Here is a 20,863-nt window from a genome sequence, read left to right on the forward strand (position 1 = left end):
AAGCTATAATGGTCCTTTTATAGTCCTATACATGCATTCTCAGACACGATTTACTTGCTACGAAAGCGATAGAAACGACATATATATATATATTTCAATATTGATGAGCTTATGCTTCTTAATGGAGCAAAGACAGGAGGTGGCGGTCAAACCATCCTACTATTGTTGAATCTTCGGGGGTTGGTAAGACCGGCTTCAGTTCTATAATTGGTGACAACTTGTGCTGTGCAGTGAACAAAGGTGCCAAGTCTGACCGCTCGCAGATATTCCATTCATTTTATTTTCTTTCATTTCCTGTATTAATTGGAAGGAAGGGATCGTCTGCGCATATGAGTCTGCTACTTAGTAAGATCACAGAGCAAAGTTTTAATGCAGGCTTTTGTTCTCTTGGGAGAGTTCTGCCGGCCCGGTCGCCCTTCCATCGTTCCAAACAAATGCACGGCGGCAGTCGAAGTAGGTTTAACGTCGATGGCTGGCAGGGCTTAGATCATCGACAACAACCACGGAACAATGATATTAAGATAATGTTGCGGAAGATTCGCCGTGGGTTTCAGGGCGTCGACTTTGCACGTCCGTGGATGAACCATGAGAACGGCAGCCGGAAACCACAAGTCATTGTGGCTCCCCTGCACATGGTTTTGTGCGTGAGACGGTGCTGAGGAACACACAGTGTCGTTGGATCGATGTTATGCCACCTCCACTGTTCGGTGGTCACAAGTTCACCTACCACTGGGGGGATTACCTCTCCGCAGCCTCACATCTCACGACCTTTCATCGTTGGACGACTGCGATGTGTCAGATTTTTTCTTTCCATTGTGAGTCGTGCCGGTTTTGACACCACACACCCCATAATTCATTTTAATTCGTAGTTGATCTTATGATGCCGTCTTTATCTCTTTGCTTATCTCATGTGACATTTAAAGAGGATACTAACTTTGGCATTGACTCACCATTTCATCGCCAATCATCCAATCGATGTTCTATGTAATAACTGATAGAAGATAAGATTTTCTTAACTATATGAGGAAATCTCTCTATTCTATTGAGGAAAATCCTCTATTCTATTGAGAGAAATCATTTCTCATAATCTGTATAAATAGGAAAGGGAACATGTTAATGTATTGAAGCATTTTTCATTTCTTCAATAAAGCTTCTTCACTTCTTCAATAAAGTTTCTTCAGTAATTATTCTTATTTTCTATTCTTTTTATCAATAACTAGCAATTCATAATATCAGCTACCATCAAAACTATAATGTCCGATAATTCAGTGCACAAATATTCCTTGAGTGAATTTTTATTCTCCAACATAATTTTCGAATTCTCCAAGTGAGAAAATATACTTCTTCATACTTTTCGAATTCTCCAAGTCAACACCATAAAAATCCCCCAAGTGAGAAAATATACTTCTTCATACTTTTCGAATTCTCCAACATAATTTTGGTAAGGTCTTTGTCACACACACCCTCTTAATATAGTGTTTATAGGATCATCCGTCAAATTCTCTATCATTCCGACATCTCATCTATAACAGATTGAAAAGTTAAACCCAGGTTAGATCTGAATCTACTGCACATTCAATTATGTATGAAATGGGAACAGAAATGATTGTCGATGATTCCGATTCAATAAAAGTATATGATAGTTGAGGGCGAAATGTATAAATTATGATGGTAAGGTATGTTGAGCGTATTCGTAAGTCATCTAATTTGACAATGACCACCTTCTTTTGGACTTTGGACTACGAATAGAAAGAACCCACTCAGTAGAGTTAAGAGTAGGTATGGTAGCGTGGAGAAAGTTTCTACCATCAACGAGTCCGACGGCATTAGAAGAATAAGAGTTCGAATGCATGTGTGTTGAAAATTCCTGAACAAGGGAAACAAATCTTTGGATCATTTCCGGACCAATGAAGGAGAGCATGCTAACGTTTACTTGTCAAGCGAGGTAGGTGAGAGCTTGTTTGCTCATTGTTGCACCAGTTTGGGAGTTTTATAAGAGGCGTACAAAGATTTGATTCGGAATAACTTCTTCTTCTTCCACGTTGCAATTCAAATGTGGATAGCAGCGAGAGGTCAGGAAAGGGACAGGGTCAACGAGATAAACAATTTAAGGGAGAAGAAGGAAGAAGATATAAACCGGAAGAACAGGTCTTAGTCACACATGGTTTCGGTTTCCTTTCATCAAAAGATAAATAAATCCCCATTTTGATTTGGTGCACTATGTTTTAATAAGTCATTAATGTCAAAATTCCTCTCTGTGGGTGAAGATAAATTTTGCTATAGTACAAAATTAAAGATTATATGGTGGGATTCATATAATTATACAATTGAAACATTTAATATCGTTTCTCCTAGTATTGTTTGCTCTACCGATAGAAGATAAAAATATAATATTTTAATCATTAATTTTATATAAGAGTAACTTTTGTAAAAGCTTCACTATCCTTTTTCGGCTTCGTTATCCTCCTAGATAGTCTACCGGGAGCAAAAAATCTTCGATTAAATCTTAAAAACTTATTCATCAAAACAAGCTGATTAAGGGTGATCGTCATTTTACCGATGTTACTTAGAAGACAGTCATGGATCTTGTTGTTGGCGATGATAACGATGAAGGCTTTAGAGTTATCAAAGTTGTCAGGCATCTAAGAGCTAAACGGTTGTTGTTGAAAAATATGATGTCTAGCTTCTTATCGAAGAGCACCGACGACAGTGCTCCCTTGAAGTCATTGAACTAAAGGTCGAGGTACTTAAGTGATAGCAAGCGAAGGGCAACGTCCGGGAATGGGTTGACAAAGTAAATGTTGCTAGCGTCGAGCTCATGGAGGAGTTTGAGACGAGAAATGTTCTAGTGGATGATGTCACAAAAGCAATTGGAGTTGATGTGAAGGAGAGCGGTGTTGGGCAAGAGGCCAAGTTCCGTGGGGAGGTACCCGGTGATATCGATGTCATCAAGTTCAATGTCGATGGCAACATTGATCGAGGAGTCATCAGGCATCACGGTGCAGAAGACATCGTGATAGTCGCACATGTCAAGGTCGACTCAATTATCAATGAAGTTATGAGGGTTGAAGTGCGTGGCCTTCTTTCATGCCCTGAAAGCGATGTAAGCGCAATGGAGGGGGGATTGGCAATGGCGATGTCGATCTTGACATCGAACTTGAAGTCGTCGAGGTCTCCCTTCTCCGAGAGGGAAGAGAAGCAAAGCATTGGAGAGGGTCGAGGAAAGACATGAGAGGGAAGGGAAGCAAAGCATGATAGCAAAGCCGGAGGGGAGGATAAAACTAGAGAATGATAGCAAAGCTTTCACATGAAAATAGCGATTGCGAAATTACCTTTTTATCTCATTTTAGAAACACATGATAGTGTTCTATTAGTAGAGTTGATGACATAAAAAAAATGAGATTAAATATTTTACTTTCATAATTATAGAGATCTCAATATAACTTTTAAAAATATATGAACTGAAATATTATATATATATATATAGCCTTAGCGTGATAAAGAGAATAATATTATATTTTGCTTTGGACATATTCCCTATATCTAAATGGAATGACAATTCTTGATAGAGATTTATAGAGTCAAAAAATGAGTTTGGTATGCATGCTACTAATAAGAGATATAGTATCAGTTCGAGTTCCTATCGTCTCAAGTAATCATTTCACACGGTCCTTTTTTTTCCCTTAGATGTTTGTGTTTGCTCATATTTAAATCAATCAGATCAGACTAAGAGAACCAAAGAGGATTATTTTTAATGACTGATTGTTTGATTATGAATCATTAAGTTAAACCCATTTGACCAGATTAAATTAGTTTTATTGATCTCTTGAGCCAAATGTCATCACATGACATCACTGAAAGATATCTTTTGACGTTTTCATCTTGAAGAAATCTCAATGATATGCATATAAATCCGAATCATATTAGACTACTATTAGGATGTAAAGGACTTATTCCATCAAATTTCCTTTCATCAAAAGAGAGAGAAAAAAAAAAAAACCCATTTTAATTTGGTGCACTCCGTTTTAAGAAGACATTATGTCAGAATTCCTCTTCAGTACAAAACTAAATATAGTATGACAAAAAGATAACAATATTATATTTTACTTTGAATAGATTATGTTCTGGATATCTAAATGGAATGTCTATTTTTGATAGAGATTTATAGATCCAAGATAAGTTTGGATCCTACATGAATGTCATGCGAACCTACTTGGATGTGACAACTAAGTGAAAAAAGAGTCAATGTGCAAATTTTGTGGAGGAATGACCCAAAACTTCATAAGTTTGCGAGACGATGCTTGTTAAATCTCCGACAAGCATCCATCCAGTTCAAGCAACATGAGGCATTTGAGAGACTAGCGCAATAAAGATGGTCTTTTCCTTCATTTGGAGGATCCGCAAGAATCAACAATGATCAACACAACTCAGCCAACCCCACACCAGAGTCAGAGTCATTGGTGAGTTGAAACAGCATGGCGGATCAAAGGTTCGACTACTCAAAAACAACAGTAGAGAGCAGCTAGGAGCCAAGAGGTGTATTGTAGCTGGAGAAATCCCCGACGTTCGGACCCGAACCGAGCCGCGTCGGCCTCGAGGCCACGGCTCGCAAAGTTGTTTCCCACGGAGGTTCAAGCTCTCCTTCTAGCACCAATCTTTTTTTCTCTTGATATTTGCGTTTGCTCGTATTTAAATCAATCGGATCAGACTAAGAGAACCAAAGAGGATTATTTTTAATGACTGATTGTTTAATTATGAATTATTAGGTTAAACCCATTTGACCAGATTAAATTAGTCTTAGAAAGGTCACATGGACCCTTCTGTGGTATTCTATCAAGATGTTTGTTTACCTCATGCAAGAAACAATGGGCTGTCTTTTGAATCCGGATCTTAACTCATGTGTAAGCTTTGAAGACGGCATCTCTCACGAGTGAGCAAATGTATGGAGAAAAATTTTACGATCAAGACTAATATAATATAAGTATCAGAGGAACTTTGTGAGTATACCCTCGAATAATTTTATAGGATTGATTCAAGAAAGTTTGACAAAAGGATGACAAAAAGGAAGAGACTATCGAGAGTCTAATTTTTTTTATTTTTTTTATTATAAGTATTTCTTTGACGCCTCTTTGATGATTCCGCCTTTATATATTATAACAAAAAAAATGGCATTTAGGTATGAGTAAACGATTTCAATAATGGGCATGGAATCGTCCCATTCTGTGCTTTGACCGTCCAAGTGGCCGCCGCCTCTTTTACTCTGCGAAGAGCGCCACAAGCAAGCAAACGCATTCAAGCCTTCCGGCTGACCAGCGACGGCGAAAGTTTTGGATTGTTCGTATCGTGTGCCAATCGCGTTGAACTTTCAATCGCATGGATTGGGTGGCGACGCCACGAACGACAAGAGTAGGAGAAACGTCACCCATCAATTGATTCCGATCGACGTGGCGTAGTCCTACTCCGATGCGTGCAGCAACTTTCGTTGATTCGTGCTCAATCGAAGAGGCTATATGTGACCCGTGGCACACTCTGATGGAAGCTTATGGGCCGGCCTGCCTTGTAGCGGCCCATAACACGATCCGTTGCTTGGCAAAAATATTACCCACACTTTCCTCACAAAACAACGGTGGAGATGAACGAGACAGTCGAATTAATCCGCAGATGACGTTTTATTGCGAGAAAATACGGCATGTTGCAATTTACTATAGAATATATACTCTGTGGACGAATTGAAGTCGTACGGTGTCATTGTTACGTGCAAGACACCCAAAGAATAGACATCGAACAACTCGTGAGGCGAGGAAATATAGCTCGTTTGCTATCGGCGTCTGCTGGTTAACAAGTGGGGTAGTCCGGCGGCGGTGGAGGCAGAGTCGACTCGGCGGTGGGTCCGTTCGCCACCTCGAATGCTGTGGCCAACCCGAACGGCAAGTGGGCGTCCAAATGGCAATGCAGGATCCATACACCTACACATCAAACCGTATAGTTCCAGCTGCCCCGGCGATGGAGAAGACGGCGAAAAGAAAGAGACGCACCTGGGTTGTTGGCGACGAATCGGATGACGGCCCATCCGCCCACCGGCACCGCGACAGTGTTCCTCACCTGCGGGTCCACCAGGTTGTAGCTACTCGCCGCCGCCGTCGCGTTGAAGTTCCCGAAGCCCTGCGCGAGCACAAAGAAGTTGAAGCCGTGGAGGTGCAACGGGTGGTTCTCCGTCCCTAGTATCGCCGTGTTCTGCAGCACCATCTCCACCGTCGCGTTGTACTTCACCTTCTTCAACTTGGTGCCCTTGACCGTGGACCGCAACGGCTGCAGGGACGGGTCGGTGTTCACGGTGAGGTTGGTGAAGTCGAAGAGAGCCGCCGGGTTGTTGGGGAAGTCGGCCGTGTACACCCCGCTCACACCCTTATACTGCGCCTCCAGCAACGACGTCGTGGTGGGGAACCGAAACGATACGTTGTTCATGCTTCCAGCGAAAGAACCCGCGGTCCTGTTGCACCGGACTTGGCTCGGTTCGCAGGGAGCAAGCCCCAGCCCGAAGGTAACGAACATCTGCTCGTCCACGACGAGAGGGACGGTGGGTCGGCCCGGCTTAAGGAGACCGGTTATCTCGGTGAAGAACCGGTGGGCGGTCGCGGTGTCGTTGAAGGGCGGCATGGTGGGCATCGCAGGAGGCGAAGAACCGTGGGCGGACTTGTACTTGACGATACCGGTGGTGGTGGTGGTGTCGAAGGGAGGGCCCTGGGGTCCCGTGCTGATGTATGGGCGGGCGGCCATATAGTATCTGCCCGGGGCAGCATCGGCGACCATGAGGGCGTCGACAGTCTGCCCTGGGGCGATGACCACCACGTCGGTTTTGTAGGGCTTGGTGTAGCTGGCGTCCACCGCCACCACGGTGAAGTTGTGCCCGGCGACCTTGAAGAAGAGCTGATTATTGAGTGCAGAGTTGATGATGCGGAGCATGTACGTCTTCCCTGCGACGACTTTGAGCCTGTAGGTGTCTGCATGCGACCATGCAGAGCACGAATCAGAAATGCACGCGTCGTCATCGACAGGCAGAGGTAAAGAGTCATCGCTCACGCTTCTTGGAACATTCGTACGAGTCACCGGGCTGCCCGTTGATGGTGAACGCGTCGGAGATGTTGGGGTTCCCACCGGTAAGAAAGGCCTCGTCTGCGACATCGACCACATTGGCCTTCCACCACTCCCCTGCAGAAGATTTGAAGTACAGGAAGAGCTCGGTCATCCGGGGCCAGTTTAATAGGACGAGGCGAGCACTGTTGCAGAAACGATACCCAGGACGATGGGGACTTCATGATGGGGCTGCGGGAAGGGGCAGCGCTTAGGGCCGCCCCTGGGACGGATGATGAGAGCTCCGTGGACGGTGGCACGGAGGAAGGAGACGTGGGCGTGCCACCACAGCGTGCCTTCTTGGCCGGTGACGTTGAACTTGTAGGTGTAGCTGTTCCCGGGGCGGATGGGGCACTGCGTTACCATGTTCGGCCCGTCCGCCCACGCGCTTAACATCTGGAAGATGCCATGCCTGCAGCAGCAGCAGCAGCTTGTGACTACTGATTCCTAATTGCCAAACGCATGAGTCTTTGCAGTTTGCCTCCATTACTTACCAGTGGATCGACATGTTGTAGGGCGACTCGTTCGTGACATGAACCACCAACGTGTCGCCTTCGTTAACCTCTATGGTGGGGCCGGGAAGCTGGCCATTCACTGCAGTGATAACTCTGTCTTCGCACAGCCGACTTACCGTCAGATTTCCCACCTGAAAGACGAAAAGCATGTCGAACTCCATCGACGGAACCAAAGATAATACTGCAGAAAGAGAAACAAGGATTGACTGCAGGGATAGTAAGTAGTAGATCACATTGAAGGTGTGCTCCACGATGGCTGCATCCGCAACGAAGCATAGGAAGACAAGAACGAAAGCCGAGGAACGCATCGGTTAAGTTGGGAGTATCGCAGCGACCGAAGCAGAGGAAAGCCTCCTCTCCGCTTTTTCTTCGAGACCGGATGCCAATGGAGAAGCCAACGAGGGCCACTTTTATAGAGCCACCGTTGCGTCCTCAAACGCACGCAGAAAGGTATTCCTCACCGTTGACGGACAGAATCAGAGCCCAAATCGTAGCAGGTGATGATTAGGTTGCGAAAACTACCACTCTGGTCAACCCCATCCTATTACTAATGAATCCTTCCAGAGTAGGTAGCTTCAGTTGTACATACGTTTCCAGATTGCCCAGTCCGATCGACCGGTTAGCTAAAAGCACTCGTTCCTCGGCAATGTCGCGTGGAAATCTGTGCGTCGTCTCGGAACTACATGACTCGTCGAAAGCCAAGGTAACGACAGCTCACCTGTCGCTCTGTAGTTCCAACGAGTCGATGACCTCGTCCGGTTTTGACTGCATCAATGGATCAACCAAAAGCATGAACAATAGCAGGTCGGGACACAAGCGGAAGTCTCTTCCTTCGCCGCAGTACTGAAAGATACGTCGATGCGATTGCAGAGTTCATAACGAACCATTTTGTCTATGATGGTTTTAGAGAGGTAGTATAGGGTGGAGAGACACGGTTTCGTGGGGAGAAAGACACAGGGAAACAGTACCGAGCACCGAGCATGTCATTTTCTGGTCCTCGACGAGTTGGCCAATCGAATCCAAACAGAGGACGAGTAGCTGAACCTTCTCATCTACCATCTCAACTACATCTTTTCGGTAACAGATTGTGTCACATCTCAGGAACTAAACGAAGAGCATGCTAACTCAACTGAAGAAGGAACGGTCCATTCACTGGATGTCAAGAGTTGGTATCAACGTAGGAAATGGTGCCATGAGTAATGACTTGCGATACAAGTCTCTACGAGCCATAAACGTCATAACCGGAAGTGGGTAAGCTGCTTTCCTAAGCACTCCAAGACATGAAAATATTGTTTGAGAATTCCATACTCATTCTTGCGTCCCATTCAAAAGTGGAGATTGGAATGGGTCAGCATCAACATCAGGGAGATGGCCCATAGAGTGAGAAGATAGGCCATCGTATGATTTATGGCTTTCATATTTGATGAGGGTAATAATGGCGACATGACGTGCCACGACGTTAGCCACGCCTGGGCGACACTCTGCCCGAGGAGGAGGGCAATAATGCCGACTCGATGTACGCCGACGTCACCCGCTCTCAGACAACGACTTCCTCGTTGTCTGACCCAGCGCGCTTGGCCGAGGCAGAGGGGGACGACGACCGAGGCTCGCCCATACCCTACGATAGTTCGGTTCTCCACGCAACACCAACGGCAATGTCAGATGCCATCAGAGGTACGGTCCTGCTCCTGCAGGCAGGCACATCAGGTAACACTAAACTCACCTATAAATATCACAAAGTTCTAAATAAATGGAGAGAGCACTTCTTCATACAAAAATCCCCTTCGCATCCACTGACTTGATCGTCGGAGGGGTCGGGCCGAGCTTCCGACCCGACCTGTGTGCAGGTGTGAGAACGGGGTCGCCTATCCCCGGTGCCGCGGCAAAAGCTTCCCTCCCGACGTGACATCCCGATCGGACCGCCGTGATCGACCACTGAGAGATCTCGAGGGACGCTGCGCGAGATCCCCGTCATTCGGACCACCGACCAAGCCGCGTCGACCCCGAGGCCACGGCATAAAGTTGTTTATACTAACAATATTGAAAACAACAAGATTGTAATTCAATGCACATTAAAATATCCCATGTAGATTAGGATTGGGTCGAAATCAATAGCTTGAAGGTGTAGTTGGATTAGGTTGCCACGAAATGGGATGGCATCCCACCGGCTGCTACTACAGTGTGTGTCATGAGAAACGAGACTGCAGCTCCGAAGCAGATCCTTAGAAACTGATAGCGAATGCTCTTTGATTCCATAACTGTAGAATTCGTTCTCATCAAATATCTCGATACCTGTTTTGGGGGTTTAAGGGCTAAATAATCTGCAATTTACGTGGAATTCCGTATATAATTAATTGCTCATAAGCTGTAGAATTGTAAGCTCACTGATGGTGGAACCACAATTTGGGCTGGCTTACTTCTACAAGCCCACTTATGGGATTGGGCTGAAGGCAACCATAAAACATTCGAAATCAAGCGTAAGTGGCGAAAACGAAATTTAAGTCTACCAATAAACTATCAAAATCTTTACCAACTAAACTAGTTGGTATCTTCAGTGTACTCAGTGATATATATATATTTTTTTAAATCATAACTATTAATATTATATTTACAGAATTATTTGATTAGTAAATTTACTTAATAAATAAAAAATTTATATTTTTAAAAATTACTCAAACTTGTCGCCAAGACTATACACTCGTTGAATGCATCGATGTAGTGCGCATGCAACCCAGAACATCTAATAGCATCACAAACCTATTATTGCCTCAAACATCTGGACCTAAATAGTTATAGTCTCTCTAAGAAATTATGAAGGGATGCTTTCACATAGCTAATCGGTAGGTTGAAGTCTCAACATGGGAAACTAGTGTAGGGTTATTTCTTTACAACCTAAAAGATCAAGATTCAAGTCATGAAAATGTACAACATCTTATTTTTAAATATTTAAGAATAAAATGGTGTATATCGACCTCATAAAACCTCGCATTGACGAAAGTCTAATAATAAGGATTTTTATATTTAGAAATTTATTTATTTTTTAATAAAATTCCGTGGAAACTAAGGATTAGATATATGATAAATGGTGGACATCTATTATTGACGATTTGGGTGTATGGGATATGGGTAAAAAAAAAATATTTGATTAGTAAATTTACTTAATAAATAAAAATTTATATTTTTAAAAATTACTCGAGCTTGTCGCCAAGATTATACACTCGTTGAATGCATCGATGTAGCGTGCGTGCAACCCATAACATCTAATGGCATCACAGACCTATTATTGCCTCAAACATCTAGACCTAAATAGTTATAGTCTCTCTAAGAAATCATGGATGGATGCTTTTACGTAGCTTAGTCAGTAGGTTGAAGTCTCAACATGGGAAACTAGGGTAGGGTTGTTTCTTTACAATCTAAAAGATAAAGATTCAAGTCATGAAAATAAACAACGTCTTATCTTTAAATATTTAAAGATAAGACAATGTACATCGACCTCGTAAAACCCCACGTTGACGAAAGTCTAATAATAAGGATTTTATATTTAGAAATTTATTTAAAAATAAAATATAAAATTCTATGGAAACTAAGGATTGGATGTATGATAAATGGTGGGCGTCTATTATTGAGGATTTGGGTGTATGGGATATGGGTAAAAAAAAAATGGCTCAACGAAATGTTGGTATAAAAGCTTTTTAAAAGAAAACACACATTGCCACATGAAAGTTCATTAGTTCACTTTGTTTCTTCTCATGGAATGACCACTGAAAGTTGAGCATCTCCTCTCGTAAGGTTCACACGTTCGAGTTTCTCTATTATTATTATTATCGGATCCACTGAAATGAAATGGGTGGCGACGGCGTGGAGTTCCCTTGGACTGTAAACTAAACTGGCGAGGCCGGGAAGCACGCTTGGGCGGTGAAGGCGGCTCCGGCAATCGAGGCCAACACGACAATCCTATCTTTGCTCTGTTTCCACTACAAAATTTGGCAGACACGACACACATGAACCCTATCTATATCTCTCAGGTCTTCTATGTTACGTGAAGCATCGGTCCGGTGACTATGAATGAATGGGAGGATCAAATGCAATAATCTTTATAACTCTATTTAATTTTATTTAAAAAGATAAGATATTAATTTAAAAAAATTTAAATATATTTTAATTTTGTGAACTAAGAATTTTTTATTCCTAAAACTCTTATCTAATCTTATTTAAAAGGTAAAATATTTATTTATAATCTTCTAAAATATATTTTAACTTCTTAACACTCCTCTTTAAGAATTTGGTCAATATATTCAGTCGAAGAGTCTTCCACTTTAAGAATGGCATCATATGAAACCATTTACTTTCTGATCACGTCCCCTTACTCCACCTTAAATAGATGCAGGAAGAAACGACAGACGTATGGTGGAGGAAAACGTGCAGAGCTTAAACATGGGTGCATGCACCTTTGGTTCCTTTGCAAAGCTCTGCTGCCCATTCACGCTATACCTTTTCCCTTCTCACTATATATTGAAGCTAAAGAATCATCCGCAGGCCACAGACTCGGTTGGTGATTTGCTGCTGTGAGTCGTCCAAAGAGAATGCAGAGGTGTTGAAGCGACGAGGAACAAAAGCGAAGCTCAAGCATTTCATTAGATAAAGCGTGGAAGAGACAGGCGTTGAGGTTGAAACAAGAGGAGAGACAAATGAGAAGCTTTGAAGGTCCAACACATGCCGCCGCTGCTTTGTTATCCTATGGATAGAAAACCAGAAGAAGACGGCATCGGTAGGTGGTAAAGCAAGGAAGGACTGGTGGCGGACTCTGAGCAATTCCCCCGTCTCCTTTCTCGCTTAGCTTCCATGAGGAAGCTGTGGCCGAACCTGGACCGAGAAGATGGACTGGACACCGTCCTCGAGGTGCCCATCCCCGAGGAGACGTTCCTTTCCGACGCCAGCTCCAGGAGCAACAAGACACTCTGCGCCAACGTAAAGGCGTGGATGCGATCGCACGTCGACCGGTCGCCGCCATCGCCCATTGGCCGCGGGGCCGAGCTCCAGCTCATGCTCGGTGTCATCGGGGCGCCTCTCGTCCCGCTTCCCGTCCAAGCGTATAGATCCACACTCGTCCGCGGCATGGAGAAGGATCCTATTGTGAGACTTACTCTGTCCCATCGATGTTTCTTCTTCTTGACATGAACCAAAACGAGAATTAATATGCGTGGATGGCAGGAAGTCTCCATGGCCAAATACATCGTACAGCAGTACATCGCGGCGTCGGGAGGGGAGCAAGCGTTGAACGCGATAAACAGCATGTACGCCGTGGGGAAGGTCCGCATGACGGCGTCGGAGTTTCCCAAGGGCCACGGCGGCGGCGGCGGCGACACGGCCAGCAACAATAGGAAGGTAAGAAAGGGCGGTGGCTTCGACGGCGCCGGGGAGATTGGGGGTTTTGTGCTGTGGCAGAAGAAGCCGCATCTTTGGTGCTTGGAGTTGCTGGTGTCCGGGTGCAAGATCAGCGCCGGGAGCGACGGCAAGGTGGCGTGGAGACAAACCCCATGGTACCAGTCCCACGCCTCCCGTGGCCCGCCTCTCCCCCTTCGCCGTTCTCTTCAGGTCCGTGAACTCTTTCTCCGTTCCCTCGCCTTGTTTCTTCGTTGACACGAGCGAAAAGCACACCGTTTCCTCTGTCACATGCACAGGGTCTCGACCCGAGGTGCACGGCCAACTTATTCGCTTGCTCGGTGTGCCTCGGGGAGAAGAGGGTCAATGGGGAGGACTGCTTCGTGCTGAGGCTGGACGCGGAGGCGGCCACCTTGCGAGCCCGCAGCAGCAGCACCGTAGAGATCATCCAGCACACCGTGTGGGGCTACTTCAGCCAGCGCACGGGACTGCTCCTCCAGCTCGCGGACTCCCGCCTCCTTCGGATCAAGTACTCGGCGAGCAAGGGGAGCGTGTACTGGGAGTCCACCATGGAGTCGCTCATCGAGGACTACCGGCCCATCGACGGTGTCAACATCGCACACGCCGGGAGGACCAAAGTGTCTCTGTTCCGGTTCGGGGAGACCAGCGACGGACACACGCGGACGCGGATGGAGGAGACGTGGAACGTGGAGGAGGTGGACTTCAACATATGGGGGCTCTCCACGGACTGCTTCCTGCCCCCGGCGGACCTCAAGGCGGGCGAGGAAAGTACTGACGTTGGCGACGGCCCGGTGGCAACTGCGCCTCCACCTTCCAGTGTGCAACCGGCGGCCACTAGGATCGGGCCTTCGCAGATTGCTGCAGTTGACGGAGACGAATCGGACTCCACGTCGACTGAAGAAGAAGAGAGGCAATAATATCATACATATATTATATATAATACGATAAGAAGAATTTAATGTGTAAATACTGCACCGATGTAAAGAATTTTGGAGTGCATGGGGTTTTCAGGCTAAGCTCTCCAAATCTGTGCATGTCGAACTACAGATGTAATGTAATTACTGATGTGTAAATACTGGATCAGCCATTTATGTACCCTTTGACCTACTAGCTTTTCATACGCATAGGGGCAGATTCTCCAATTGAGATTAAAAGTCAACGGATATTTTAATTAAGTCAACTTAAAATTTTGTCGAGCAAATTATTATTACGAAAATGAGGGGGCAGAGACGGCTATGCTTAAGCTAATGGACCGGGCCTAAGCCCAAACCAAAATTTGAGCGTGTAATGACAAGTCATTTTCCGAACGCGACTGGTCCTCTTATCGATCGCCATTAATGATCAACAAGACATATGATTAAATTGAAACGTTCCAATGTACATCAATTGATCCTACGATTGAGATGATAAACACAGCCGCATTCTCTCTCAAGCAAAAGCATAAAAGTGTTCCTTCCCTCTGCAGGCTAAAGTTGGCGAAGGACATGCCTGTCTCTCAAGTCATTTACAGCTTTCAGGAAATCTTTAGGAAAAAGAATTAACCAAACCACAGACGCCGGCCCACAAAGTCGTACAGCACGAAATGTGTCGACGGTGGTGGGTAACCCCACGTTGGATGAACATGCCAAATAATTCGAACGCAGATACAATATTTCATTAACACTTGATTACAATCGATACATTTTTATTTCCAAACATGCAAACCGCAAACCATGATCTTATATAGCTTTCTTCACATCCAGAGAGTAGACTCGAGACTCGGCAAAGAACTAACGAACTTGGGAGCCCTGCTTATTTCTTAGCGACCGGCACATTTCTTGCGCTCCGTCACACACACATAGGCTGCTAGAGAGAGCGAGAGAGAGAATTAGGGGGGTGATTGATGACGACTATCAAGCTGGACGTCGGTGAAAGAGAGCTTGGAATTCCTTATTGAGAAACTAAAGGATTCCCCACCATAATTCTCGGCCAAATATAAGACAGCCACCGCTTATTGTTTCTTCACACCCTGTGATCCATCCCTGCATCCCCTGCCAAAATCTGCTGCGCTGCCACCTTCCTAAATCCATTATAAATTCCCTACTGCTGCTGCTTATGCCATATATATATATAATTTTTCTTCATAATTTCTTCTCCTACTCCCTATCCTAAAAACTATTGCAAGCACTAAGACTGCAGTAAGTTGGTGTACGTGAGATGGGTCAGTAGGTCCATTCCTGAGGGAGGCCGATGTCATGGGTTGCTGCCGTCGCCACTGCTGCATCGGGCGTCGGCGAGGCAGTTAGGTTGTGTTTCCTTCTCTGATGTGATAGCCCCGCACTGCTTCGCCCAACAAGTGCATCTGCCAAGCCAAAAACAAGAGCTTCCAAATTAGAATATGACAACAACACTCCACCAATGTGGACATGAACGCATCTCAGAGTAATCACCATGAGTCAGAACAAAGCCACCGGGGAAGCGTGGCTGTGCTGCGAACTCCTTCAGGTTCAGGTTCAGAGCTTGAACCACCCTATCGGGAACCAGCACGGTCGAACAGCCTGTGCAATATCAAGCACATCAAGCAGAAGTTGCAACACTGTATAAAAGTGAGAACAGCGAGGAGACATGTAGCGCATCAAAGCAAATAAGGGAGAAACGAGGGTGAAGTCTACCAGCTTAATGTTGACTCCCGATACAAAGGAAAAGTAACGCCAATGAACTGCTCACCCGAGACGACGAATGATGGGAAGACTATGGCGACCGCTCCAAGGTTTACAGGAAACGACAGAATAATGATGAGATTCTAGCGGTGAAAAGATTTTTACCGGTCTTTTTCCTTGGCTCGAGCTTCTTGCCAACCGTCCGCGGCAGGAAGACGCCGGTCCCGGCGGACTCCTTCCGCGAGCCGGCGTTGTGGAGGAACACGGCCCGCATCCCGGCCCCTGGAAGCGGTGGTTGCTGCTGCTGCGGTGGCGGTTTTCGGAGCGGTGGCCACGCGGAGGGCGATAGATCCAAGGGCCGGCCACCGCCTCTGGCTTTGCTCTGCGTTCCCCAGGCCACCGACAGCGGCTGCTTCATCGTTTGCTGCTGCCTCAGATGGTGAAACTAACAGAGAGGACCAGATGTCAGGGAACTGAGGGCTAATAAGAGATGCGGATCAGAGATTAACGAAACGGTCGAGGCTCACTTGTGCTGCCTGCAGTTGCTGATGCGTGAGAACGGGAGTGACGGCACCGGTCGCATGGTAGCCAAAGCTCGCGTTCTCTGAAGCCACCGACGCCGCCAGGGTGGGTTTAATCGGCGCGCCAAGAATCCCGCGGTCGTAGAGACTCTCGCGACGGCCAAGATCGTTGCTCCGCATCCGAATCACCTGCCCCGCGGCTTCGTAGAGCAGGTCAGCGGGATCCTTGTTTTGCTTCTTCATCGGAGACGTGGATGGCGGCGAAGAGACGAGCGACGGGCCGTTCGGGCTCCCCTTGTTGGAGGCGGCGGACCACGCGCACAGCGTTGACTGGGGCGAGCGTGCCATGGCCTTGAAGAACTCGTCGGATCAGCGGATCTCCGGCGTGAACGCCCACATAAATTAGTCGCCAGATAAGAGGATCAATACTCGTTACCTTTGCGTCGTCCGCTGCACCACCGGAGGCATCCTTGTCCTCGTCTTGGAGGAAGTAACGAGCCATCTGCTGCGTGAGCCCGGCGATGTGGTCCTCTTCCTCGTCGCTCTCTTCCGTCTCCGTCACCGACTCCACAGGAGAGTCCAGATTTGAGCCAAACCCAAAAGAGAACTCGCCCGTAAAGCAAGCCGCGGCAAAGTCGCCCCCACCGTCCTTGCCTCCTCCTCCACTGAGAACGAACTCGTCGCAGAGGAAATCAGAAGGCAGCCAAAGCCCTCCATCATCGAACTCTTTGGCCATGTCACACAACAACAACAACAAAACGTGTGCACGCGCGCTGCTCGCAGTTGTTGGACTGGTTCAAAGGATAACCAAGCAGAGAGATGCCTGAAAATAGAAGGAAGAGGAGGTGATAAGATGAGATGCACAGAGGAGGAGCGGGTAGCTACGAAAACTCCTCTTCTCTTCTCTTCTCTTCTGAGATGAAGAAATCAACAGATGGAAAGGGAGAGAGATGGAGATTTGGGGGAGGAATGTTGAGGAACCGTGAGCAGTAAAGAGAAGTGGGGTTGAGGGCGTTCCCAGTTCCAGGACAACCGCGAAGCAACACGCCCCCCCAACACACACACACACACACACACTAAGAAAGCCTTTAAAAGAGGTGGACGCAACGCAAAAGCCCTAATTCCGCACCGCACAGCCGATCCATCCCATGGCCGCATCCATGACCGGTCCTCCGCCCCCACCGACCCGCCATGTGTCCGTCCCACCACCCAAACGCACGCACCCGAACGCAGGTCGCGTGTTGGGCTTCCCACCTACACCGTCGGGAAATAGTAAAGGCTTGCGGCAGAGAATAATTAATGTAGTAAGCTGTAAACATTAATAGGAGGTACTTCAAAACCCATTTAGGGCTGTTCCTTTTTCTTCTTCAGTTGCCAAAGCTCGGTGTAAGATTTAAAGATACTTAATACAACGAATCCGTATCACAATACACAGCACAACATAAATCCAAAAACCTCAAATGATAGGAACGGTGCAGAAGAAGCCAGCAAGTTGCTCCGACTACCATCGTTTTCTACAACGTATCAGCTTTCCATCACTGGACCACACCGAGTTGAGGTGCTCGGCCATTGTACCGTACGAGCCACCGTTCGACGTAGAAAGCCCCATTGTTTGCTGGACCAGTAAAAAAGGCTTTTTTATTTTATTTTCCAATAATTTTTATATATTTTTAATTAGTATTTTATTTTTTTTCCAATAGATTTCACCAGTTTCTCAGTAATAATATTTTTAATAGATTTATAATATAATTTCAAAGTACTTATTACTATAGGATCATTCAAATAATTTTTTTATATAAGAAAGATTTATAATTTCTTGATGAAGATATTTAAATTTATTTTAAAATATTATAAATTGATAGTATAAATCTCTTATATATACATTTATTATAAGAAAGATGAAAAATCTCTTATATCTACTCGTCCACCACACTTGTCAGGATAACTCTGAGAAGCCACGTTGTCCTTCAAAAAATACTAGTATTGATATGTTCCTTGGGAGACCATAAGACATGGGTGCACCGTCCGATCTCTTTCGCCGGAGATAAGAGACAAAACGTTCATTATATTAAAGCGATGGGAATCGTCATTTCATTTATTATAAACAGTCTCTCTTTTGTACGCTACGTATCAAATACATATAACTTAAGAATCTTTATGTCATTAGTAGTCATCCGAGCACGAGATTGATCTATTTATACAATAAAATGGTATATATTTATTATACATATATTAGGATATATTTTGTGAAGCATCTCTCAATTTAGCATTTTCAAGTCGGTGACTAAACTTTTCTATGTTAATAATAAAACTCTTGTCCATTGTTTAGTATTTTAATAAAGATACTATAAAACTATATAAAAATATTTTAATTGATTGGTATACTAATACAAATATGAATTAATAATTATTTTTTGAATTAATTATAATAACTTTATGTGATATTAAAAATATTATAATTTTATTTTTAATATATTCTAATTGATATTACAATAAATCTAATAGGACGAGTCCAGAGGACTTTAGAAAGAAAAAAAATCAAAAGAATATTTTAAAAAATAAAAATATTTAAAAAATAAAATTCGAATATACGATCTTATGATATATTATCAAGATCTTTATTTTTTATTTTTTAATATATAATAAAAATTAAAGAAATTATTTTTTGTCGAAGAAAATAGAAAAATATTAGAAAAACACAATAAAGCTGCGTTGGACAGCTGGGCAGTACATAAAGTAGGCGAGCTGCCCGCCTAAATAAAGTAGGCGGGGGCAGTAAATAAAGTTGCCTTTGATGTGCCGCCCCCCTCGCAAGGATCTGCGTCGGTCGCAGGTTGTTGGTATCCCCGCCCTGTGGTGTGGTCTGCGGTCACGGTTGTTGCCACCGTAAGACTCGGCGCCCCACCTCTCCCGAACGGAATCCGGAATCTCCAGGAAAACATGGAGGCAATAAAGATTCCTTCTTCCACCCACCCTGGCCATCCGCCCCACCGCCCGTCCCCACCACCGAAAAGCACGGGGACGCCGTCACATGGGCCGACCCACCGCCTGACGGCGCCCGTCACTTTCGGCGTAAAGGACGGCAGCCGCGACAGACGGCGAAGGCCCCACGATGCCCGCTGCTCCCCGGACGTCACACCTTCCTTCATTAAATCGGATTCATTGTCCTGCCACTTCCGCCCGCCCTCACCCCGCGCAGTTATTATTATTCCAAGGGAAATATAATAAAAGCGAGCAGAAAGGGGGCAACCGACGACGATGCTACGTTTAAGGGTCGGAGGAACGGTGGCGCCGCCCCACCGAAAAGAACGGCACGGCCTGACGCGGAAAATGCCGATGGCGCGAAAGAGGCGAATAAAAATAGAGAGAGAATAATAAAGCGTAAAGTTGATATATATATATATATATATGTGGAAATGGAAATCGATTAATGGATACATTTAATACAAATAAAAATTCCAACATCATTGAAGCGCTACTCGTGTGATTTAACCCGCGAAGCAACCGACGGACCCGCCAAATTCTTCCTTCGCCATGAAGTTTGGAATCTCCCGCCATTGAGCCTTTCCCTCACGGCCTTCGGCCTTCAGCACTTCATCTATGTTGAGGGAGAAAGTATAATCGACGGTTTACATCGCGTGTGAGGTTTTCAAAGAAAAGGTACAAACCCTTGGGCCATGCGGAGATCCCCTGTAAGGGTCTCAACATACACTTAAAAGTTTTATTCACAGGAGCGACAAATGAAGATAAATCATGCTCGCTTGACCCAAAGAAGCAAGGAGGCAAACCGAAGGCTTCCTTAACGGAGGTTCGTCTGCTTCATCCCGTGCCTAGATATAAAAGTCAAGTCTTAGGCCAGGCCAAGACAAGTAGAAAAAAAAATTGTTTACTCCCTCATTTACACTGTTGATACTATTGTTTTCCTCCCTCTTCATTTTTCTGATTTAAACATCGAAATGATCAAACCGAAACACCCCCCGACGTAAACCTATTATGTAATATCATCGAAATAGCCAAGAGGCACAACCAAGAGGCTACCAAGCGAAGGGGACCGTCCAACTCCCAGACCAAGCTTCACCACTCGAAGACTAAGTCACTCTCGATGAACCATCTCTTCTTATAGATTCCTTCGTTCTTTTTCGTAACGCTTGCTTTTTACGATATCCAAGAGGAATCATTAGAAGGGACTCGAACTTTCAATAGTAAATCAGTCAGATCGATTCATTAATCGACGGTTTCCATGTGTTAATATTTTTAACGCTAGAAAAAAAGGCCTTAAGGCCTTTTTTTTTTTTCTAGGGAAGACTATATTAATTTCACGTGGATTGAAAAATAAGGAACCAAATGCTCATAAATTTCTTATCTCTCTTATGGGGGCACTTCGTCAATCCTCATCTCTCGTGTCTTCTTTTAAAACAAAGATCTTATCTGCTAAAGTTGGTACGAGACTTATTTCTCCTGCACTCTCCACATGCAGCTCGAGACACAGTTGACATGAAGTCTACTTAACGGCTCAGCGGAGCGCAGACGGAGGAGCAAAGCATCGAACGAAGACGCAGAGTTGGGTTCCCAAAACCGGCAGCAGCACAGCAAACATACGATGAACGACAGCTTTGACGTACCCCCGCATCTTCCTCCTCCTTTTCTTCCTCGG

The 20,863-nt window shown here is 45.2% G+C and overlaps 3 protein-coding genes across 4 annotated transcripts; 1 reads left to right on the plus strand and 2 right to left on the minus strand.

Annotated features, from left to right (window-relative positions):
- Positions 1-5,627: 5,627 nt before the first annotated feature.
- LOC135640615 (laccase-24-like) lies at positions 5,628-8,017 on the minus strand. 2 transcript variants are annotated; one of them, XM_065155253.1, is made up of 6 exons: positions 7,880-8,014; positions 7,626-7,777; positions 7,296-7,543; positions 7,081-7,209; positions 6,036-7,001; positions 5,628-5,966 (listed from the first exon to the last, which is right to left on the minus strand). In XM_065155253.1, exons 1-6 carry the CDS (start codon positions 7,952-7,954, stop codon positions 5,836-5,838), a joined length of 1,701 nt encoding a protein of 566 aa, XP_065011325.1. In that variant the 5' UTR covers positions 7,955-8,014; the 3' UTR covers positions 5,628-5,835. The 2 variants fall into 2 exon arrangements, with proteins under 2 accessions (XP_065011325.1, XP_065011324.1); XM_065155252.1 differs by having other exon boundaries at positions 7,626-8,017.
- Positions 8,018-12,100: 4,083 nt separating this feature from the next.
- On the plus strand, positions 12,101-14,146 carry LOC135640710 (uncharacterized). Its single transcript, XM_065155408.1, has 3 exons — positions 12,101-12,779; positions 12,858-13,241; positions 13,328-14,146. Exons 1-3 carry the CDS (start codon positions 12,489-12,491, stop codon positions 13,964-13,966), a joined length of 1,314 nt encoding a protein of 437 aa, XP_065011480.1. The 5' UTR covers positions 12,101-12,488; the 3' UTR covers positions 13,967-14,146.
- Positions 14,147-15,115: 969 nt separating this feature from the next.
- Positions 15,116-17,269, minus strand: LOC135641781 (uncharacterized). The gene is made up of 6 exons (XM_065157489.1): positions 17,191-17,269; positions 16,646-17,032; positions 16,216-16,560; positions 15,854-16,133; positions 15,479-15,586; positions 15,116-15,390 (listed from the first exon to the last, which is right to left on the minus strand). Exons 2-6 carry the CDS (start codon positions 16,943-16,945, stop codon positions 15,251-15,253), a joined length of 1,173 nt encoding a protein of 390 aa, XP_065013561.1. The 5' UTR covers positions 16,946-17,032; positions 17,191-17,269; the 3' UTR covers positions 15,116-15,250.
- Between the last annotated feature and the right edge of the window lie 3,594 nt (positions 17,270-20,863).

This window comes from Musa acuminata, chromosome BXJ3-6 (genome assembly GCF_036884655.1).
Source record: "Musa acuminata AAA Group cultivar baxijiao chromosome BXJ3-6, Cavendish_Baxijiao_AAA, whole genome shotgun sequence".
Lineage (NCBI taxonomy): Eukaryota > Viridiplantae > Streptophyta > Magnoliopsida > Zingiberales > Musaceae > Musa > Musa acuminata.